General features: G+C 36.4%; 3 protein-coding genes across 11 annotated transcripts; 1 reads left to right on the top strand and 2 right to left on the bottom strand.

The window, feature by feature from the left end:
* Nucleotides 1-541: 541 nt before the first annotated feature.
* Nucleotides 542-3,236, bottom strand: LOC107859715. 4 transcript variants are annotated; one of them, XR_007052425.1, is made up of 5 exons: nt 3,115-3,236; nt 2,229-2,270; nt 1,305-2,133; nt 1,063-1,220; nt 542-975 (listed from the first exon to the last, which is right to left on the bottom strand). XR_007052425.1 is itself a non-coding variant. In XM_047407128.1 (5 exons), the coding sequence occupies exons 3-5, from the start codon at nt 1,770-1,772 to the stop codon at nt 942-944; spliced, it is 573 nt and encodes a 190-aa protein (XP_047263084.1). In that variant the 5' UTR covers nt 1,773-2,133; nt 2,229-2,270; nt 3,115-3,236; the 3' UTR covers nt 542-941. The 4 variants fall into 4 exon arrangements, 3 of the variants coding, with proteins under 3 accessions (XP_047263084.1, XP_047263085.1, XP_047263083.1); XM_047407128.1 differs by having other exon boundaries at nt 1,150-1,220; XM_047407129.1 differs by lacking the exon at nt 3,115-3,236 and having other exon boundaries at nt 1,165-1,220; nt 2,229-3,085.
* A 568-nt stretch (nt 3,237-3,804) lies between these two features.
* Nucleotides 3,805-10,191, top strand: LOC107859716 (probable splicing factor 3A subunit 1). Of its 5 annotated transcripts, XM_016704806.2 has the most exons (6): nt 3,805-3,956; nt 5,702-7,863; nt 8,023-8,320; nt 8,765-9,025; nt 9,113-9,166; nt 9,463-10,191. In XM_016704806.2, the coding sequence occupies exons 2-3, from the start codon at nt 5,710-5,712 to the stop codon at nt 8,290-8,292; spliced, it is 2,424 nt and encodes an 807-aa protein (XP_016560292.1). In that variant the 5' UTR covers nt 3,805-3,956; nt 5,702-5,709; the 3' UTR covers nt 8,293-8,320; nt 8,765-9,025; nt 9,113-9,166; nt 9,463-10,191. The 5 variants fall into 5 exon arrangements, with proteins under 5 accessions (XP_016560292.1, XP_016560291.1, XP_016560289.1 ...); XM_016704805.2 differs by lacking the exon at nt 9,463-10,191 and having other exon boundaries at nt 8,481-9,025; nt 9,113-9,273; XM_016704803.2 differs by lacking the exon at nt 9,463-10,191 and having other exon boundaries at nt 9,113-9,273.
* Nucleotides 10,188-15,035, bottom strand: LOC107859717 (vacuolar-sorting receptor 6). Of its 2 annotated transcripts, XM_016704807.2 has the most exons (12): nt 14,380-15,035; nt 13,035-13,727; nt 12,855-12,943; nt 12,648-12,717; nt 12,451-12,534; nt 12,276-12,352; nt 12,067-12,148; nt 11,501-11,583; nt 11,349-11,412; nt 11,131-11,259; nt 10,804-10,907; nt 10,188-10,653 (listed from the first exon to the last, which is right to left on the bottom strand). In XM_016704807.2, the coding sequence occupies exons 1-12, from the start codon at nt 14,669-14,671 to the stop codon at nt 10,537-10,539; spliced, it is 1,884 nt and encodes a 627-aa protein (XP_016560293.1). In that variant the 5' UTR covers nt 14,672-15,035; the 3' UTR covers nt 10,188-10,536. The 2 variants fall into 2 exon arrangements, with proteins under 2 accessions (XP_016560293.1, XP_047263088.1); XM_047407132.1 differs by lacking the exons at nt 10,188-10,653; nt 10,804-10,907; nt 11,131-11,259; nt 11,349-11,412; nt 11,501-11,583 and adding an exon at nt 11,665-11,848 and having other exon boundaries at nt 14,380-15,033.
* Between the last annotated feature and the right edge of the window lie 4,031 nt (nt 15,036-19,066).

Below are 19,066 nucleotides of genomic sequence, written 5' to 3' on the forward strand. Positions count from 1 at the left end.
GTTGTGGTCTGCAAAGACATGCAATTAGATTGACCAGATTTGCTAGTTATTTTGCTGGGACCAAAGTAATGCCTGACCGTCTTTATTCTAGTTTCTTTGTTGGGTTTTTAGTAATGCCCGAATGTGTGAAACTAGGTGCATCACAAATTGGAAGGAGATTTAAGCTAATCCGCCTTTGAGAGTTACTGCAGAATTTTTGGTATGCTACTGTTGTTTGATTTCACACTTTTGACCTGCAGATATAGCAAAGAAATTTAAAGGAATGCTGGATTAAATCATACAATTTGAATCTATTCAGCAAGTTTTAGCATAACAAATGAATAAACAAAAAGACCGGGATTAATCGATCATTTGGTTACTAGAGTATTTTCTTTTTCAGAAAAAGTTAATAATTGGTCCAGGAACAATTACATCTTAAGTGCAAATGTGATTAAGCCCCTGTTACGTCCACAATCACTTTTGTAATGAATATGAAATAAAAGACGTTTAGAAAAAGGTGTTAATAAAATCAATAATTAAGGATCACCCAACTGAGACTAAAGGAGAGAAATCTGCAGATGGAACTCATATTGAAATATTATCAGGGTGCACCCATTATCTTAAGACTCAAAATGCCAGGCACATATAGTTACAAAAGATACAACGATACTAAATTCGTGCCATTACGCTATACATAGTAGATGTTGTGGTACTTAACAACCTAATCGGAATGTGGAGAATAACATAGCTCTGCGTCAGGAGAAGCTCTGGGAAAACGCATCAATTCAATGATAATATCCCTTTCTTTGTTCGAACTAAGGACTCTCCCCTGCTCAATGGAGCCCGAGCAAGCAATAATTTTACGAAAAGCAATTCAGCTTTTGAACAGTTAAAACGATAGGTGGTCACATACTCGAGTTCTTTGAGTGATCCATCCAAGCAGGTTGGTGTGTCCAGATATTTCAAGACCGTTTCAGCATCACTGCCATCATAGACCTGATGGCACGAAGAAATATCAAGTCATTTTAGCATATGAAGAGCGGAAACGAACCAGATCAGACATATATATTTACAATTTCTAACCCAAATGTGAAGTTTACTCAAGTTAAGGGAACTCTTAATTTAACAGTAGAGCTTAAGAAGTCTGAGCCATTTCGTTGAAGTGTAAACCTAGTGAGAGGATACCACAAGGAGTTGAGCATAAAAGGAAGCCCATCCGGAGCAACGTTTGCACCCAAAAGCTATGGACCAAATACAATAATAATTAGAATCACGTCAATACCATCACTATAAAATATTCAAGTGAAACATGTTAAATTTCTTACCTCAAGGACACATGAACCCAAATAAAGTTCCCAGAGTGAAGACGATGAGCTTAAAAGAAGCTTTTCCAAAGTTGATCTTTCGTCATCATACTTTACATTATCAACCTCTTCTTCGAGCTCAACCAAATCAAGTCCTAACACAGAAAAATTTCGGTAGTGCATAAAGCACTTTAGATTAAGATACCGTTTCTCATGAACAATCAAGAACTTCAACCTTGATGCAACGATGTTCAGACATTCAGTGCCATGGCAATACTCCAAGTTTAAATTGACAAGATAGGGGGCATTGTTAACACAACAACCTGAGGTTGGCACAAAGGTTATTTGTCGCAGATTGAGGGTTACAAGATTTTGGAAGCCAAGAAAAGAATCTGGGGGTTTGAAGATACAGTTGAAGAGTTGCAAATGTGTCAAGGTAAGACAATTGAATACATACGAAGGGAGTTTATAAATAGTATTATCGGACATGTTAAGAGTTAGTTCCTTGACACCATTTCTGCTGACATAACGGATTCATCTGTCAAAAAAAAATAATTTCCTGAAACATCAAGAACAAACTTCATAATGTCTCCAATATGCTGCAAGAGAATCTCATCTACCGTTTCTTTGAAGATAAATTGAGATTCTTTTACTAATAATTTTCTGCAGAAGACCTTATCCAGCACCAGATATGGAAACATGGACCAAATATTTCTCCATTTTCTGGACAAAAGACCAGTTATTGCTGCGTCCTGAGCAGGCAAGAGCTCAAGGATATGATACATAACATCTCTTGGTAGACCACTGATTCTATCATATCTATCCCATTCAACAGCAGCTCTTTTGTTATCTGTTAGAAAAAGTTCTATTTGCGTTAAGCTTAAGACTTATAAACCAGAAGGGATAAAAAAGGGGGTGTGAGGGCGTGAAGAAAGAATCGTATACCTTGAGTCATGTTGAAAAATATCCAAAGGCGAAGACAAAAATCTGTTAAAACACGCACCATTTTAGCAGAAGAGCATGTAAAAATCACAAGTATTTTGAAGATAAATAAGACTTGCACTTTGTTTGGATGGTTGTTACATATTTTTCATGATGTTATTGTACTGTATTTATTGAATTATTTTAATAAATACAATGTTTGAATATATCATATCTTTTTCGTGGGTAGACATCAAAATTTTGGGATATTATAAGATAAGCCCAATTTCAGGTAAACTACTCTACCCTAAACCTTAAATCCTATCTATTTAAAGGTAATATATTCCCTTGAAGACATCTCAAAAATTTCATACACTTACAGATATTCACAAAGCGATCAAGGTGTGACAAATTTTTCCTGAGAATCAAATACTTTAAAAAAGGTCCTCTCATGGAAATCAAATAGATTTCAAGGAGGACCAAATCATCCCACGTTCTTGTAATACGCAGAGAAAAACAAGAGAACAGAATAAGGAACAAACACAATGACACGATCATGTTGTTTATAAATAAAATCTTTGTTTCTTCACATTTTATTAATTTTCTATCACATTTAAATTTATTTCAAACACCATGGTTACATAATGTCAAATAATTTAAAGATAAACCTACCAGAAAAGTAAATCATGGGGCGCAACTACTATAACAAGACAGGGTAAATAATAAAATAAAAAAGAAGCAGAAAGAAGCATTAACCATGCATCACACCAAAAAGATGTTACACAAACTAAGACTTGTCATTGTTACTTAATATAAATTTAACAATACAATTTAAATATAACAATTGAAGCAAATATTGTATTTAAATTAACAATGTCATCAAAACAAGCTGTTATAGAGTTAGAAGTACCTGTTGATTGTGAGAAGTGAGGTGCGGGCAAACTAGGATTATTTAAAAGGAAAAAAATAGGGGAGTGAGGAGCCGTAGTTGAAGAAGGAAGGCCAGCTACATTTTGGGGATTTCTCCTTTGGGCTTTTGTTTTATAGCCCACAGATCACAACTTTCGGGCCTATTCAGTCCTCCATCTGCCATTATTGTATAGTATTATTGTAATGAATAAATGTCTAATATTTTGTTCTAAGAAATTTATTTTGACTTAACATATAAGTTAAAGAAAGTAATTTTTTATTTTATTTTTGTGATCCTATTAAATATATTAAAATATTTTTTAATTTTATAGTTTTAAACATATCAAGTATAAACTTGAAATTAAAGTATTATAAAAAAAATAAAGTATATTCTTCTTTTCGAAATGGCAGGATCAATACTTACTCTATCTATAAATTAATGAATAATTTATTATTTTATATTCTATTTGTCCTTATCCTTAAAGTTATTATTTATATTTAAAATATTAAATCTATTATATTTAAAAAGTAATATAATATATTTATTATTTTTTAATATATCGGTAAAATTAATAATGAATAAATAAACATGAACCAGAGTATTTCATGACCCAAATCATTTTGATATTAATAATAATAATAATAAATAAATAAAAAATACAAAAGCAAGAAGAGCAGCGAAAAGAAAAAAAAGAAACATAGTCGGTTATCAGGAAAAAAAAAAGTTGTATAAATAAAATCAGTACTGGTGGTTTAAAACGCCCAACAACAACAAAATTCTCCAAACAAACTGGAAAACCAAAAATACGAAAGAGGAGAAGAAAACGGAAGAGTAGATAAACAGTAAGTTTACGATTGCTTATTCACCAATTAATTCCTCCTCCTTCCTCTCTTTTTTTTGTTCTCTATTCAGATAAGATAATTACTAATTTGGTTATTGAGTTGGGTGATACTACTCTTGATAATTTATAGGGAAGCTCGATGAACTAAAGCTCCGGCGATGCATCATACGACATTAGATGAATGTCTAAATTTGTCTACTGAGTGTGTAAATTGGGAGTTTTCTATTTCATCACAAGAATAATTTAGAGTTCATGAGTTATAAGGGATATATAGTATAGCATCTTCTAAATATTATATTGTGATTTTAGACTATTGACACTTTGAGACCTAATCATTGGAAGCAAGGTTAGAACTATTCAGCGGAAGTATTGTGAGTGATATCAACTATTGCATCATTTTAAATTCATTTCCCTGCATTGAAACGATATATCCAATCCAAAAAATTGATTACTTGCACGGTGCAAAAGCGATAGTATTATTAAATATATTTGACAATCGAGTCTTGAATCTATGCTGTTTATGAGTTATTATATACTGTTGAATTTGATTCTTGACACAAAGGGTATGAATATTATGTTTAACTTTGACAGATTCACCGTTATCTAAGATTGTTAGACCTGGAGCACCTTGTAGGAAAACTAGTATTCTGCAAACACTCTCTCTAGCTGATGGGGTAGTCAGATGGCTATGGTAAATCCATTATGTGAGAAAATATACTTAATGCTGGCATATGATCCTGCCAAGAAATAAGATTGTGATTATTGAACTAGCTTGAACACAGTTTTCATACATGTATTTTTATGTTGATTTTAATAAGCTACTGTTGATGATCTATAAACTACACTTCTTAGATATGCTTGTCTCAAATAAAACACTATGGTTGATGTTATTACTTACTCAGTCGGTGTGATTGACTCCATTCCTTTTTTCTTTTTCCCGTATAGATAATTTAGCTTAGGGTGACCCTTTAACCCAGACAGAGTGATTGACAGAGCTGATGGTGGATCCAGTGAGCCCCTCACTTGCTTTGCATGGGCCATCATTTTGCTTAGACTAGGGTGGTATATTAGTTTATCTAAATCCTAGTCTCTTTCTCCTTGAGTCGATTTTGTAAATTTTGTTTTGGCTTGTTCTAGTAAAGGCGTGATGTGGAACTTTTGAAGTTTTTGTGAAATCCAGTGACCTCTATTTTTGATATCCTCCTAGACTTAATAGGTTGGTATTATAGTATGTCTGGTTCTTGTTTACTGAGTGGTGAGTGCTGCCAGATTTGAATTCATGGACTGCTCCCGGTATAGAGGAAGCTCTACCAATATTTTAGCTTGAAGATGGTTTAGGCTTGCTCGATAGGTTTAGGTTTACTGAACGCTGGTCATGGCCTAGGTAGGTCGTGTCACATATTTTATACACTAATTGTACACATATTATACATTTTTTGGCTTTTTCTTTTTTGAGTGGGCGGTTATTTAAGTTAATTTCCCTTTCCTTTCTCGTTTGAAATGAAACGACACTATCAACATATTATTGGGTTTCTTGCTTGGATAATTTAAGCATTTTTCTGGGTTCTGATTGTTTGAATGGCAACCGAAGGTGGGGACCATGTTCCTAGGGTTTGCCTGGGGAAAACAAAATGAAGATGGAGACATTCATTTGGGGTTCTTTTTTTCTTTCAGCTATTTGTGCTCAAGGCTCTGTGCCATAAATGAATGACTCTTTCCTTTAATGGAATTTGCTGCAACTTTCAGGAATAGAGATGTTAGGCACCTCACCGATATTGCCTCTTCCGGCGCCCCCGTTGGATGGGAATCTGGGACCAACACCTCCAGCTCAGGTGTTAGAGGAACCAAAGGATGATAAGATGGAAGAGAATGAAGAGGAAAACAATAAAGCTGACAATGTTTCAACATCTGTTGCAACACATACAAGAACTATTGGTATAATTTACCCCCCTCCGGATATTAGGAGTATTGTTGACAAGACTTCACAGTTTGTGGCGAAGAATGGTCCAGAATTTGAGAAGAGGATTGTTCAAAGTAATGCTGGCAATGCAAAATTCAACTTTCTGAATGCTTCTGATCCTTACCATGCCTATTATCAGCACCGTCTGGCTGAAGCTCGCTCACAGAATCAGGCTTCTGGAGAGCTGCCTACTCATCCAGAAGACAAAGAAGCAGCCCCTGCTCCTCCTATTGCTGATGCTGCTGAGGCAACTGCAAAACCTGATCTGTCAGCTCAATTTAGACCTGTCATAAAGGTTCTTGAGCCACCTGAGGCAGAGCAGTATACCGTTAGACTCCCTGAAGGGATCACAGGTGAAGAACTGGATATCATTAAGCTTACATCACAATTTGTGGCCAGAAATGGGAAGTCTTTCTTAACTGGGTTGACAAGCAGAGAGATAAATAATCCCCAATTTCATTTTCTAAAGCCTACTCACAGTATGTTCATGTTTTTCACTTCACTTGCGGATGCATATTCAAAAGTTCTGATGCCTCCTAAAGGTTTGATGGATAAGCTGCAGAAGAGTGCTGCTGACATGACAACAGTCCTAGAGCGATGTCTTCGTCGGTTGGAATGGGAAAGATCACAGGAGCAGGCTAGACAGAAAGCTGAAGATGAGATTGAACAGGAGAGGTTGCAAATGGCTATGATTGATTGGCATGATTTTGTTGTTGTTGAGACGATAGATTTTTCTGATGATGAGGATCAGGATTTACCTCCACCTATGACTCTTGAGGAGGTTATAAGGAGGAGCAAGATGCCTATGTTGGAGGAAGAGGACTATGTTGAGCCTGGAAAGGAGGTGGAAATGGAGATGGATGAAGAAGAGGTGCAGCTAGTTGAAGAAGGTATGCGAGCTGCGAATCTTGAAGAGAATGGGGGTATCAAGAGTGCTGAAACCATGGCAATTCCAGAAGAAAAGGATCCACCAATGCGGATTGTGAAGAACTGGAAGAGGCCTGAAGAGAGGATCCCGGCAGAAAGGGACACAACTAAGTATGTTGTCTCTCCTATTACTGGTGAACTAATACCTATTAATGAGATGTCTGAACATATGAGAATCTCTCTCATTGATCCGAAGTACAAGGAACAGAAGGACAGGATGTTTGCGAAGATTAAGGGAACAACTCTTGCACAGGATGATGAGATTTCTAGGAACATTGTTGGGCTTGCCCGAACCCGTCCAGATATATTTGGTACAACGGAAGAAGAAGTTTCAAATGCGGTCAAGGCTGAGATTGAAAAAAGGATGGAAGAGTCGAAGCAGGTCATATGGGATGGTCACACAGGTAGCATTGGCCGCACTGCAAGCCATGTAATGTCTCAGAACAACACGGATGATCAGAATGACACTGCAAATGATGCAAGAAACCTTCCTGGTCCGCAGGCTCCTCCACCTCTCAGACCCGGTCTTCCATCTGTTAGGCCACTACCTCCACCTCCTGGGCTTGTGCTGAATATTCCTAGGCCTCCTAATACAGTGCAGTACTCCACTCCCACCAGTGCTGGGGTTGCTGCTCCGTCTCCACCTCGACCTGCTATGGTTAACATGATTCCTCAGGCTCGGCCCCCACCTCCTCCCATGCCACAAATGCCAGGTCAGCAAAACCTCATGGTGAATCATCCCCCAATGCCTCCATCAATGGCTATGAATTCGCATAGCCTTCCGATTCCACCACCTCCTGGATCACAGTTTGCATCTTTGGGAGCACCTCGACCCTTTGTTCCTCATCCCATGTCCCAGCCCGGAATGTCTATGGTTCCGCCTCCTCCTATGCCCCAAGGAATGCCACCACCTCCTCCACCCGAGGAAGCCCCTCCTCTCCCGGAAGAGCCAGAGCCAAAGAGGCAAAAGCTTGATGAGTCTATTCTCATTCCCGAAGACCAGTTTTTGGATCAGCACTCGGTAGGGATAGCTGCCCCCCCCCCCCCCCCCCCCCCCAACACACACACACACATGCTCACACTCTTCACATAATTGTCTGGGTTTCTTTGAGAACTTTGTTTAATGCCTCATGTGTTCTTACATCCATGGAATTTTATTTCCCGATATATTGTGTTGCAGGGACCTGCAAGGATCAATGTATCTGTGCCTAATACTGATGAAGGGAATCTCAAAGGACAAGTTCTGGGAATCACAGTGCAATCTCTGTCTGAAACCATTGCCAGTCTGAAAGAGAAGATTTCCGGGGAGATCCAGCTTCCTGCAAATAAACAAAAGCTGAGTGGAAAGGCTGGTTTTCTCAAGGACAACTTGTCTCTTGCATACTATAATATTGCTTTTGGAGAAACACTCAGTCTCTCTCTGAGAGAACGTGGTGGGAGAAAGAGATGATGGGAAGTTATGTGGCATGGCCTTAAAGGTTTCTTTTGCAACTATTCGACATATCTGATCCTTGTTACGAATTTTAAGAATTTTCATATTCTTTCTTGTTATTTTGGAGATTATATTGTCCTATTTTTTCTTTCTGCAATTTAATCAACTTTATCTTTCAAGCTGATGGTTGTGGGTATCTACTACAGATTTTGGCATCTTGGTGATCATCCACAAGGACAACAGGAAGTTAACTAGTTCCATGTCTTCTATAAGATGCAATGACTGTGGGTTGTGTTTGTCACTAATTTGTGTTTAACAAATGCAGTTGCTCCACCCTCTAACTAGAGCTCAGTTATTATTTTATTGCATCTTCTGAGTTGAAGGCCTATTCTGGGCTTAGAACTTTTTTGATGTCGTCTTGGCAAACACTCCTTATTATTTTAGAGGCTTTCCTTAACAATTAATATTTAAAACTCTTCTCTGGATTTAGGTTCTATTTCTGGTGGGAGACGCTTGCCCCAAGCATACCTGCCTCTTGTGTGGTGCATTTTTGGGGTACTTGAGCCCCTTTGTTCAAGTCATATGTCGCTTCATTCTTTTCATTTGTTTTGGTGGAGTTTGCTGTATGGAGAAAGTGGCTAAGGTTTCTCTGATGCCTTTATTTTATCAACACAGTTTTACCCCTGTTAGGGGCTGTGATGTATGCTGTAGGTCCGTTCTGTTGTGAGGTTCCATCTCAATAGAAAAGCAGGTAGAGTTTTGGCTCTTTTCATTGGTGTGTTCATGTTTGATGAAAACTTGTTACCAGATATAAAGATTTAACATTTTCTTTGTGCAGTTGCCCTGGCTTTCAAAGGAGGTTGCAGATTGATGATTAACACATGCTTAATATGTAATCTTTGAGAAATTCCTTATTTTCTGGCTGATATTTGTCATTAGTAATCATTTGTCATGTTTTTTAAGAGATTTGGTTTAGTACCTTACATATGTTTGTGCTTTTCTGCTGTTTGTCACTTGCACCACCCCATCTTTACGGGTCCGCTGATCTTACTTTCTGTTAGTACTAGTGACATTTTGTAGCTTGGAATGTGACGGACATATTTTAAGAAGCTGCTTTATGAAATCATGCTTTGGAGCCATGTGCTTCCTCTAACTGTACAGCTTACCCTAGTAATCATCACTCATCAGGTCTTTTGCACTTCCTCTAAACGAAGTAGGTTTTTCATGGTGAGACGATGGTTCAGAGGAGTTTGTTGGGGTTTAGCTGAATGAGATAATCGCCTCGGTGGTATTTCAGACTTTAGTTTCCTATGCAGGTCTCATGTCTTTTTGAAAAATTGGAGGCTTCATTTGGTACAGGAAAGAGGGTTGGATATGCCACTTTGTGCTTGAGTCTGATCTCTGCCTCCAACTAGTTGATTATGTATGATTGATTGGAAGAGTCAAGATTTTAGAGATAGAAGAGGAAATATGGGTGTAGTTGAAAAACAGACTGATTGATTCTGCTAGTTTCAAAACTGAAGTCCATAATAGTGAATGTGTAATTTATTTTGGATGATCTGGCACAACCCTCGTAGTTGGTTCTTACTTGGACAGATTCATTTCATTTTTCTGAGGGAAACATGGGAAGTTTGAATGTTGAGTTTATGTTCAAATATAGCATATATAGTTTTAAGGATTTTCCTATCTATTGGGGAAGGTGGGGACTTCACCAAAAAAGTGGGAGTTCAGGTAGCATACCGATGTGCTAGTAAGATTTTCCTCTTCATTCATTCCTATTTTCACGTGTGACTAAAAGAAAATAAGTCTGATAATCAATCAACTCGTTGAAGTTGGTGAATACGTATTTCACTTCGGTGAATCCAAAATGTAATGGGTTTTGAGTTCCAATAAAGCAAGGCTACCATAAGTTATTTACTCCTTCAAGTACAATTCATTCTTTATTCAAATTAAATGTATCTTATTTAGAGTGAGGTTTGATGCAAAAGTTATTGTACCTCTGATCTCAACTACAGGCAGCTGCTGAATAATGTAAAACGTCATGGGTTGCCTTTTGCCAAGTATATGTCCTTTTCTATGTTGTTATAACACAGATGAATAGTTACATCTAAAAACTCTATTATGCACAAATGGAAAAGCCAGTTTTCATGATCTCATTGTAGTTTTCCTCTAATATGACACTGCTCCTTCAAGATTCAAGACGTCGAAAAGTATCCCAAGAGAACTTTGGATCAAACGTTTGCGCTTGGAAAACAACATTCTTCATACTGAGCTCTGTCGTAGAGGTTCAGTTTCGTGATGGACGACCTGATTCTGATGGTTGTTGTCGAGAGGCATGTATTGCGACATGATGGCCATAATCTCCGAGTCCATGTATGACTATATAAATTGAAGAATGGTTAGTGTAAGTAGGACTACCCCAAAATGGAGGATTTACTTGAGATTGAGGCATAGCACAAGTCTGACTATTCGACAACACATGTTACTGTGAAAGGGTAAAAACTGTGGATAACAACTCGATATGCTTACCCGAAGTCTATACTTGTAAAAGATGTAGCCAGCTACGCCAGCACCCACTGCAATGGCTAGGAAAGAGAACATAAGGACCCGTCCGATCTTTGATGAGTGCCTTTCTGTATAATTTAAAAACAAGGTAATACTGTAAGTTCATCATGTTATGGCATGAAAGATTATCAATAAAAATGCGAGTTTCTGACGGAGGCAGCACTTTATAGTAAGATTTTTTTATATGTTGTTGTATGTATGACCTTATGGTTAAATTTTAGTAAAAATGATGCGGTACTAGATGAACCACATATGTTAATGGTGCTGACAGCTGAATCAATTTTTCCTTACCTATACAAGTATCATGCTCCATTATGTAAAGTTGATTTCCTTTACATTTGCAATCGTATCCGCCCCACATGTTCTTGCAGCTGCAGCCATCACACTGACAAACAGTTCCTTCCTTGCATTCATCTACATCTGATATTTTTGTTGGAAGGAACGACATTTGAAATCAGTACGTGCCAAACGTGAAAAAAGTGAAAAGGAACTATGAGAATGTTACATACCCTCGCATTTATGGCCATCTCCTTTAAAACCAAAGGGACATTTACAGCCTGATAGGTCTCCCTCCTGCTTCGCGTTAAAACAGATTTAAGCACATAGAATGGTTTAATCTTAGAGTAAATACAGATGCAAGAAAGTATTGATTTTACTGAACTGAACATGCTGAGAATGTTTCTCCATTTCTGGTTTCTGACCAGCATCCACCATTGTTTACCGTACACCTTCCGGGTCCAATGGCTGTCAATCGATAGCAAGCCAGTTAGAGGTTGAAATGTAAGTTGATTAAATGTTCAAGAGTGACTAGCAACTCAATGAGCCAATTATATCTATATAAAATTCCCTATGCCACTAGAATTTTACGGCAAACTTCCTAATAAACGAGAAAGGACTTGCAAGCTATGCCGTTGGATCCTCCAAAAAAACATCCTTTTTTTTTTTTGGGGAAGGATCCGACATGGTTGTGGCAACATCATTGGAGGATTTGGGACTCCGGCAACATAACCTGTAAAATGGAACATTATATACGGAGAAAGCCACTTAGGTTTTGCGATCTGAAAGAGAAAACAACCATCTATATGCTTCTATTTAACTAGTCTTGCATGGTTTACTGGAAAACAAAAGTTAAACAACCAACTTGTTTCCGAAGATTATACTCCAAGAGCGAAATTGTTTCCATTTAACTGATGTATAATTAAAGAACAAGAAGCAACACTTCCGTACCTTCGCAAGATGTGTATCCATCTCCTTTATACTGAACGCCGTTCACCAAAGGGCACTCACAGACTCTTCCTCTAAAAGTGTCCTTTAAAACATATAGATCAAGGCACAAGCATGAGGCTCACATAAACGGTTGTTATATATACCGCAATAGTTGTTCATGGAGGAGGACAATCAGTTTTCAAGATTTCCGAGAACGTTGTTTGCTATACCTTGCAGGCAGTTATGTTAGATTTTGGATCCCGCCAACAGCCACCATTCCTTTCAAGGCACTGATTGGTTTCAAGATCTATTGTCCATTGAAAATAAGCAACAATTTAGCAAGTTCCACTTATTTTATGCAATAAGTTCAGTAGCAAGATCATGAAGAAGAGAACGGTGTCAAACCTCCGCTTAAACATATCGAAGGTTCAGTTGTCTCCTTAAATCCAGCACATACGGCTTTCAAAACAGCAGTCCTCTCCAATTTTCCTTCAAAAATCCGTATAACAGTGTTTGAGTACTCAATAAATTCTGTTTATAATAGCTATGAATATAAACAATTACTCTACACTGGAACTCATTTTTCTACATCTACATCATACCTCGATATTGAACATCATTGATGACCATTGTTGGTAAGATTGTCACATCACCACGAGGTCCTCGGCCCACCTATTAAGGGAACCAAAAGAAGAAGTCATGTTTATGTAACATGTTCGCGATAACATAGAAATTGTATCTGTAAAATATCAAAATGGCTAATCATGTCACAGTAATGATATGATTAGAGATTTTCAGACGGAAGGGACCTGGAGGTCTTGCTCAGTCTTCAACACTTTATTCTCTACATTAGCCTCCGGATCACCCATGCATTTCTTTATCTTGTCAACCGGCAAATCTGATGAATCGAATAAAACACAAAGAGTAACTACTGAGAACAGTATAAATTATCAATAGTAACCAAAACAGTTTACTCGAAAGAGAGATACCAAGCGATTTCATGACCTCCTCAGCACATTCTTTGCTGTATCTCTTTTGCTTCATGGAGCATCTGATATGGAAATCCGTCACATAGTCCCACCAAACCCAAGAACGGCTACTCTCGTTTGCAACTCTGTGGACACAGAGCTGCCTCAAGTTCTCAAAGACGACGTCCTTACCTTGGTACCCCTCCCCAAAGTCCTGCTCTGGATCAGGAGCGCAGTATCTCCCGTGATTTATGCACTGAGATTTGCACTGGCTGGTAAGAATGAAAGCTTCAGGACAGTACCAAGTAATATAGTGTGGCGTGAACAAAGTATAACCACCCTTTTCAAGTATCTGAGCATGTCCCTTGAAGTTCTTGATGAAATTCATCTGCTCATCACAACGAACCCCACACTCATCGTTGCTATTAGTCCACAGCTCATACTCGACTCGCTGATCAGGGTGAGGCATTGACTCCGTCCAATCCATTTTGATCACAACTTCCTCTCCCTTCTTCAGAGCTTCTTTCAACGTGTCACCAAAGGATTTTCCAATTAATGCCGACGGTATTCCAATCTTCTCGATGTATCCATTGGCATCCATGTTTTCTTCAGGAGAATCCATTGTTATAAGAGACTCATCTATGCTATCAGCAACTAGAACTGCAGCCGCTCCAGCTTGTTGGCCATTCCAAACCTTTAAAGCAAAATAGCAGTCTGCAAAAGTAGAAAAAAAATTATTGAAAGCATATAGCTTTATCTAATATGATAAACTCAAGTCGATCCACAGTTTACTATTGAAGTAGGCATAGATTTCCATTTGCTGAAGATAGTAACACAGCTTGTATATTAACCGACCGATCATATAATTAAAATGGATAAATTTCATGAAGTTAATATAAATCCTTTCAAAAGATAAAATTCATTACACAAGTGAAACTATTAGTATAATAAAGGACACCAATTGAATTCCAAAATGAAATTATCTTTTTATGTTCTGTACAATGTTTGAAGCATACACTTCCTTTGACTGATCTTCAGATGAATTATCGTATTTATCTCATAGTTCAGCATACTATTCGAGGCGAACCTAAAAGGCTACCTAGGCTTTTAGTCCAACCCCGTAGCTTTAGTCCAAACTTTGTATTTGTACTAAAAAATTCACTAAATAAATACAAAAATTTAACTAGAACCAACCCACTATAGAGAAACTCGTAAGTTTCCTAAACTAGTATCTATTCAATTCAAATACTATAGCATCAAATCAAAAATTAAAACTATATATTACCCAAAAATTTGTATATTTTTTTTTTTTTTCAATTTTCCAAATCATTAAAAATTAATACGTAATAATTAAAATATAAGTTACCTCCACGATCAAGAAGAAGAATATTAGGACGATGAGCCTTAGACTTGAAGGGCTTATCACCATCAAACTCTTTGCATCCATTGACACCTTTTTTAGGATAAACAACAGTTCCAACTAAAGAGCCACCATAATCAGGAACACCAAAGTTACCAATAGAAGCATCATGTTTAGAGTGCATTGAATAAGGTGACAGAACACTTATACTGTTCTTCTCAACTATAAATCTTGCCTCAGTTACTACAACAACCTTCGGTACTATCAAGGAAACAACTAGGAATAACAGAACATCCATGTCTGCAGGAAGTGAAGAGAGTACAAACAGTTGTAACAAATTTCTGGGGTAGCATAAAAAAGAGTGAAGAATGTATAGAGGTGTAAATAGGAGGAAAGAAACAGATGGTGTTACATAGGGGCAAAAATCAAGAAAGATTCAAGAGAAGACTTAAGAGAAAGGAGACTTTTTCTGAGTATTTTGTGCGTAATGGTTGTAGTTGTATTAGAATTGTTTACTTGTTACTTGTTTGTATGACGTAGAAGAAACGAAAGAAGTTTGCGGTGGGTGGGTGGGGTGGGGGTGGGGGTAGGGGGTCGGTGGGGTGGTTGGGGTGGAAGGTGGTGGAAGGAGTCAGAGCAACTACCATAGATGGCAACTGCTCAAGTTCCAAACTGTTAATGAAAACATATTTATACTCGCAGTGTTCTTAATTAATTGTCCTTCTTACTAAAAATAAATAAATATTTTTATTTATTTATTTAGATTCTTGTCATTTTACAAAATTTATGTAGTTAGTTATTTATTTTTATTTTTATTCTTAATAATAAATATGAAAGAGATATTAATATAATGTAAAAAAAATTAAATAAAAAAAATAAATAAAACTAATTTAGTCAAATTAGCTTCTAATTATTTTCTCCATTCATATTTATTTGTCTACTTTTCTATTAATATGGAAATTAGAAAATAGGAGATGATAGAGATAATTTTACTATATTACTCTTTAAATATAATAAATTTAATGCTTCAAAAATGCATTTGATAATGAATGTATATAATGCTACGAATAAAATGGGTAAAAATAAATAAATTATCCATAGATTTTATAAACTGAATAAGTATTATTTAATATTTTAAAATAAAAAAATGAAAAAAAAATGAACGAAGAAAATAATAATTTCGTAAGGGATGTGCAATTTATAGACAAGTAAATAAGAAGGGGGGGGGGGGGGGAGCATTTTTAATTTATTCTCATATTTGCGAATGAGGAAAAATTTAGCACACTCTCGATTCAATTTACGTGAGACTTTTCGCTTTTGTTAAATTCAAATTATGTAAAATATATTCATTATTTTAAAATATCTTTTTAATATAAATATGAATAGAATAGTGGCTTATAATATTTATTGTATAGTATAATTTTTTAATAAATAAATTTTAATATTAAAATCTTAAATTAATTTAATTTATTTTATCTTTAAAAATTTGTCAAATTGACACTCAAAAATTGAAAAATAACACATAAATTATGAATAGAAAGGTAATAGTTTCTTATCTGAGTATAGAGAAAAAAATCACATGTGAATCTAAATTAATCCAAATAACAAGTGTGAGTATTATCTAGATCATATTGTCTGCCTTCTATAATTTTTGAAAACTCTTTAAAAATATTAGAACTAGAGTACCTTCTATATTTCTACTAAAAATCTAACTTAGCTTAATCAATAAATATTGATTGATCGGAGTAATTATGGTAAAATAGGAAACAAAAAGATAATAAATGACTTCATGTTTTCTATAAAGTAAGTACTTTGAAATTAATTCAGTTTGATAAAAGATAATATTTTAGCTTTTAATTGTTATTAGTAAAATAAATTTAATTTGTGGAGGGTGATACTTACATGAGAAAATTGAAGGATAAGTGTCTTTTAAGTCTTGAATGATGGATTGGTGACATTAACTAACAGATAGGGTCAAACATTATTAGGAAATTTGATCAAGTTAATTGTGGACTTGATTAATATTTTCAAAACATTCTAATCTTTTCAAAAATACAAATCAACCCAACCCACACCTTCTTCAATCTAAATCAACCACTCTCTCCTCTCTCTCGACAGCTTCTCTCAACTCTCTCCCAACCAACAGTTCTGTAAAATTTCTCCCTTCAACCCCTGACGACAAATAGTTGAGCTTCGAGTTCCCCTCTTCAATTCAATCAACCTGTCTCTCATCCCTCTCTCGACAGCTTCTCTCAACTCTCTCCCAACCAACTGTTCTGCAAATTTCTTATTTCAATCCTCGGCGACTTCAACATCCGACTACAAATAGTTGGGATTCCAGTTCCTTTTCGACTTCAATCGACGTGACAACCTCGCTCTCCGGCCAAAACAACTTCGAATTTTTCATCGGTCCGTTTCTTCTTTCACAGGTAAAAATTTATGGCCTTTTTAGTTTTGAAGAAAACGAGGAACTTGAGCCAACTTCTCTTATAGTATTAGTTAACAATTTCAATATTTGTTGCACTAATTTGAAATGCGGTCTGAATAAAACCCTAATTTCTAGTATTTCTTCTCTTCTCTTCTCTTCTCTTTTCGAAGTGAATTATGATATTTTATTGTTTGTTGATTTTTTTTGAAGTTTGATTTTTATTGTTTGTGTTTATAAAAATAAAAGGACAATTTGGTTTGATTTGTTCTATTCTTGTTCTTGGTAAAAATGGTGAAATTGTTGTTTTTTGTTTAACAAAATTGTGCTAGTGTTTTCTCCGACAGATTGCCCATCTGGTGTAATATATTAACTATCTGATGCAACAGATTCATCATATGATGCAACAGATCAACCATCTGATGCACCAGAGGAACTATCAGATTACTATTCTGATGCAACAGATTAATAATCTGATGCAACAACTTTACCATATGTTGCAACAGATTAAGCTTCGGATAAAAAATCCGATGCAACTAATTAACCATCTGGTGCAATGGAAGAACCATCAGATTAATGATCTGATGCAACAGATGAACCTCCTGTTGGATAAAATCCTACCAACTTTTCCTACAAGAAAAGTCCAAGACTTGATTTTTCCAACTGATCATTCATCTGCCGCGATAGACGACCCTATGTTGGAAGAAATCTAAATAATATTGACCGTTGATAATTGTTCCAACAGATCACTCATGTGTTGCAACAGATGTGTGACCTATTGCACAGACCATTCATCTTTCTCAACAGATGAGCGATATATTTTGTATTGTTGTAATAGATTACTCAGCCGTTGCTATGGATTATTTAACTGTTCCAACAGATCACTCATATGTTGCAATAGATGATGTCATAACAGTTGTGTGATCTGTTGAACAGACCATTCATCTGTCTTAAAAGATGAGTGGTATGTTTTGTATTATTGCAACAGATTAATCATTCGCTGCAACAGTTTGGTTATATGCTGCAACAGATATACTACCTGGTGCAACAGATCGGTGATCTGTTGCAGCTGTTATTTTACTGTTTTGCTTGTTTAATTTACTGTTATCCCTTTTTAACGATACATTAATCAACAATAATATATTATTTTATGTTCTTATTAATTTTAGATAATATGGTTCCCAAAAGAACAGAAATCGAATCAAGTCCAAGTAAAGGAACAAGTGAAGCAGCTAGGCTACATCCACCACTCTATGAGCTTGCTTTACAAGCGTTATCTCAATCGGGAGCAGAATATGATGAACACGGGTAGGAGAAATATTTCAAAAGAGATGATGCAGATGCTAATAGCCCTTCCACCGAAGAGCAGGTCAAAGCCTTCAGCATTGATCGTTATCCTGTGAGAATGTAGTGCGATGGTGCCGCAGATTTAACGGGTGATTTCGTGGTTAAGTCAGCCATGAGAAAATCTTTCGACGCCTTCAGAAAAATACTTTGAGAACAAAAATTGGATGCTTATTTCAGGGACAGCTGCTTTGGAAAATATCTTGATTTGCCGGAGGACAACAATGCTCGTTTCCAAATGAAAATGATATATGAACTTCTCAAGCGTAGGTTTATGTATGAAAACAAAGATAAGATGGATGGGGTGTGGATAAATTACTGTGGCATGCCTGTTTGTTTTGGTTGGAAGGAGTTTGCCATAGTTACTGGACTAAAATGTTATCCTCCTTCTCAAGTTATACCTATTCTAACCCAAAAAAAAATATCTCGCACACCCCAAAAAGGCAAAGGTAAGTCGTGTGATCGTGATGACCTGGTGTCCATTGTTGGTCCAAGCTTCAAAAATAAAAATTTGATAGAAGCGTTAAAAGGTAAAGGACTTTCAAAGAAGCACAAGCAGTCATTGTGCTTGGTTTGGTTTGTACATAGTATTCTTTGGGCAAGAGACGTTAACAATAACATAAGCCTCGGTTTAATAAAGCTTTCCGAGGATCTTGAGGCATTTAACAGCTATCCATGGGGGTATGAAAGCTTCAAAATAACTGTCAAATATTTGTTGACTCCGTTAGCACCAAAGACAATCAACTTATATGGCTTCCCATGGGCTTTCATGGTAAATGTTTCTTTCTTCTATTATGCTATCATTCATTTTTTTTTCGCTCAATAATGGTTTTGATTTATTGGCATTATTTTATAGGCTTGGGCGTTTGAAGCCATTCCTTATTTGAGATAACAAGTGAACTACCAGGAAGGAGTTTGCTATCC

This window comes from Capsicum annuum, chromosome 2, assembly GCF_002878395.1.
Source record: "Capsicum annuum cultivar UCD-10X-F1 chromosome 2, UCD10Xv1.1, whole genome shotgun sequence".
NCBI lineage: Eukaryota > Viridiplantae > Streptophyta > Magnoliopsida > Solanales > Solanaceae > Capsicum > Capsicum annuum.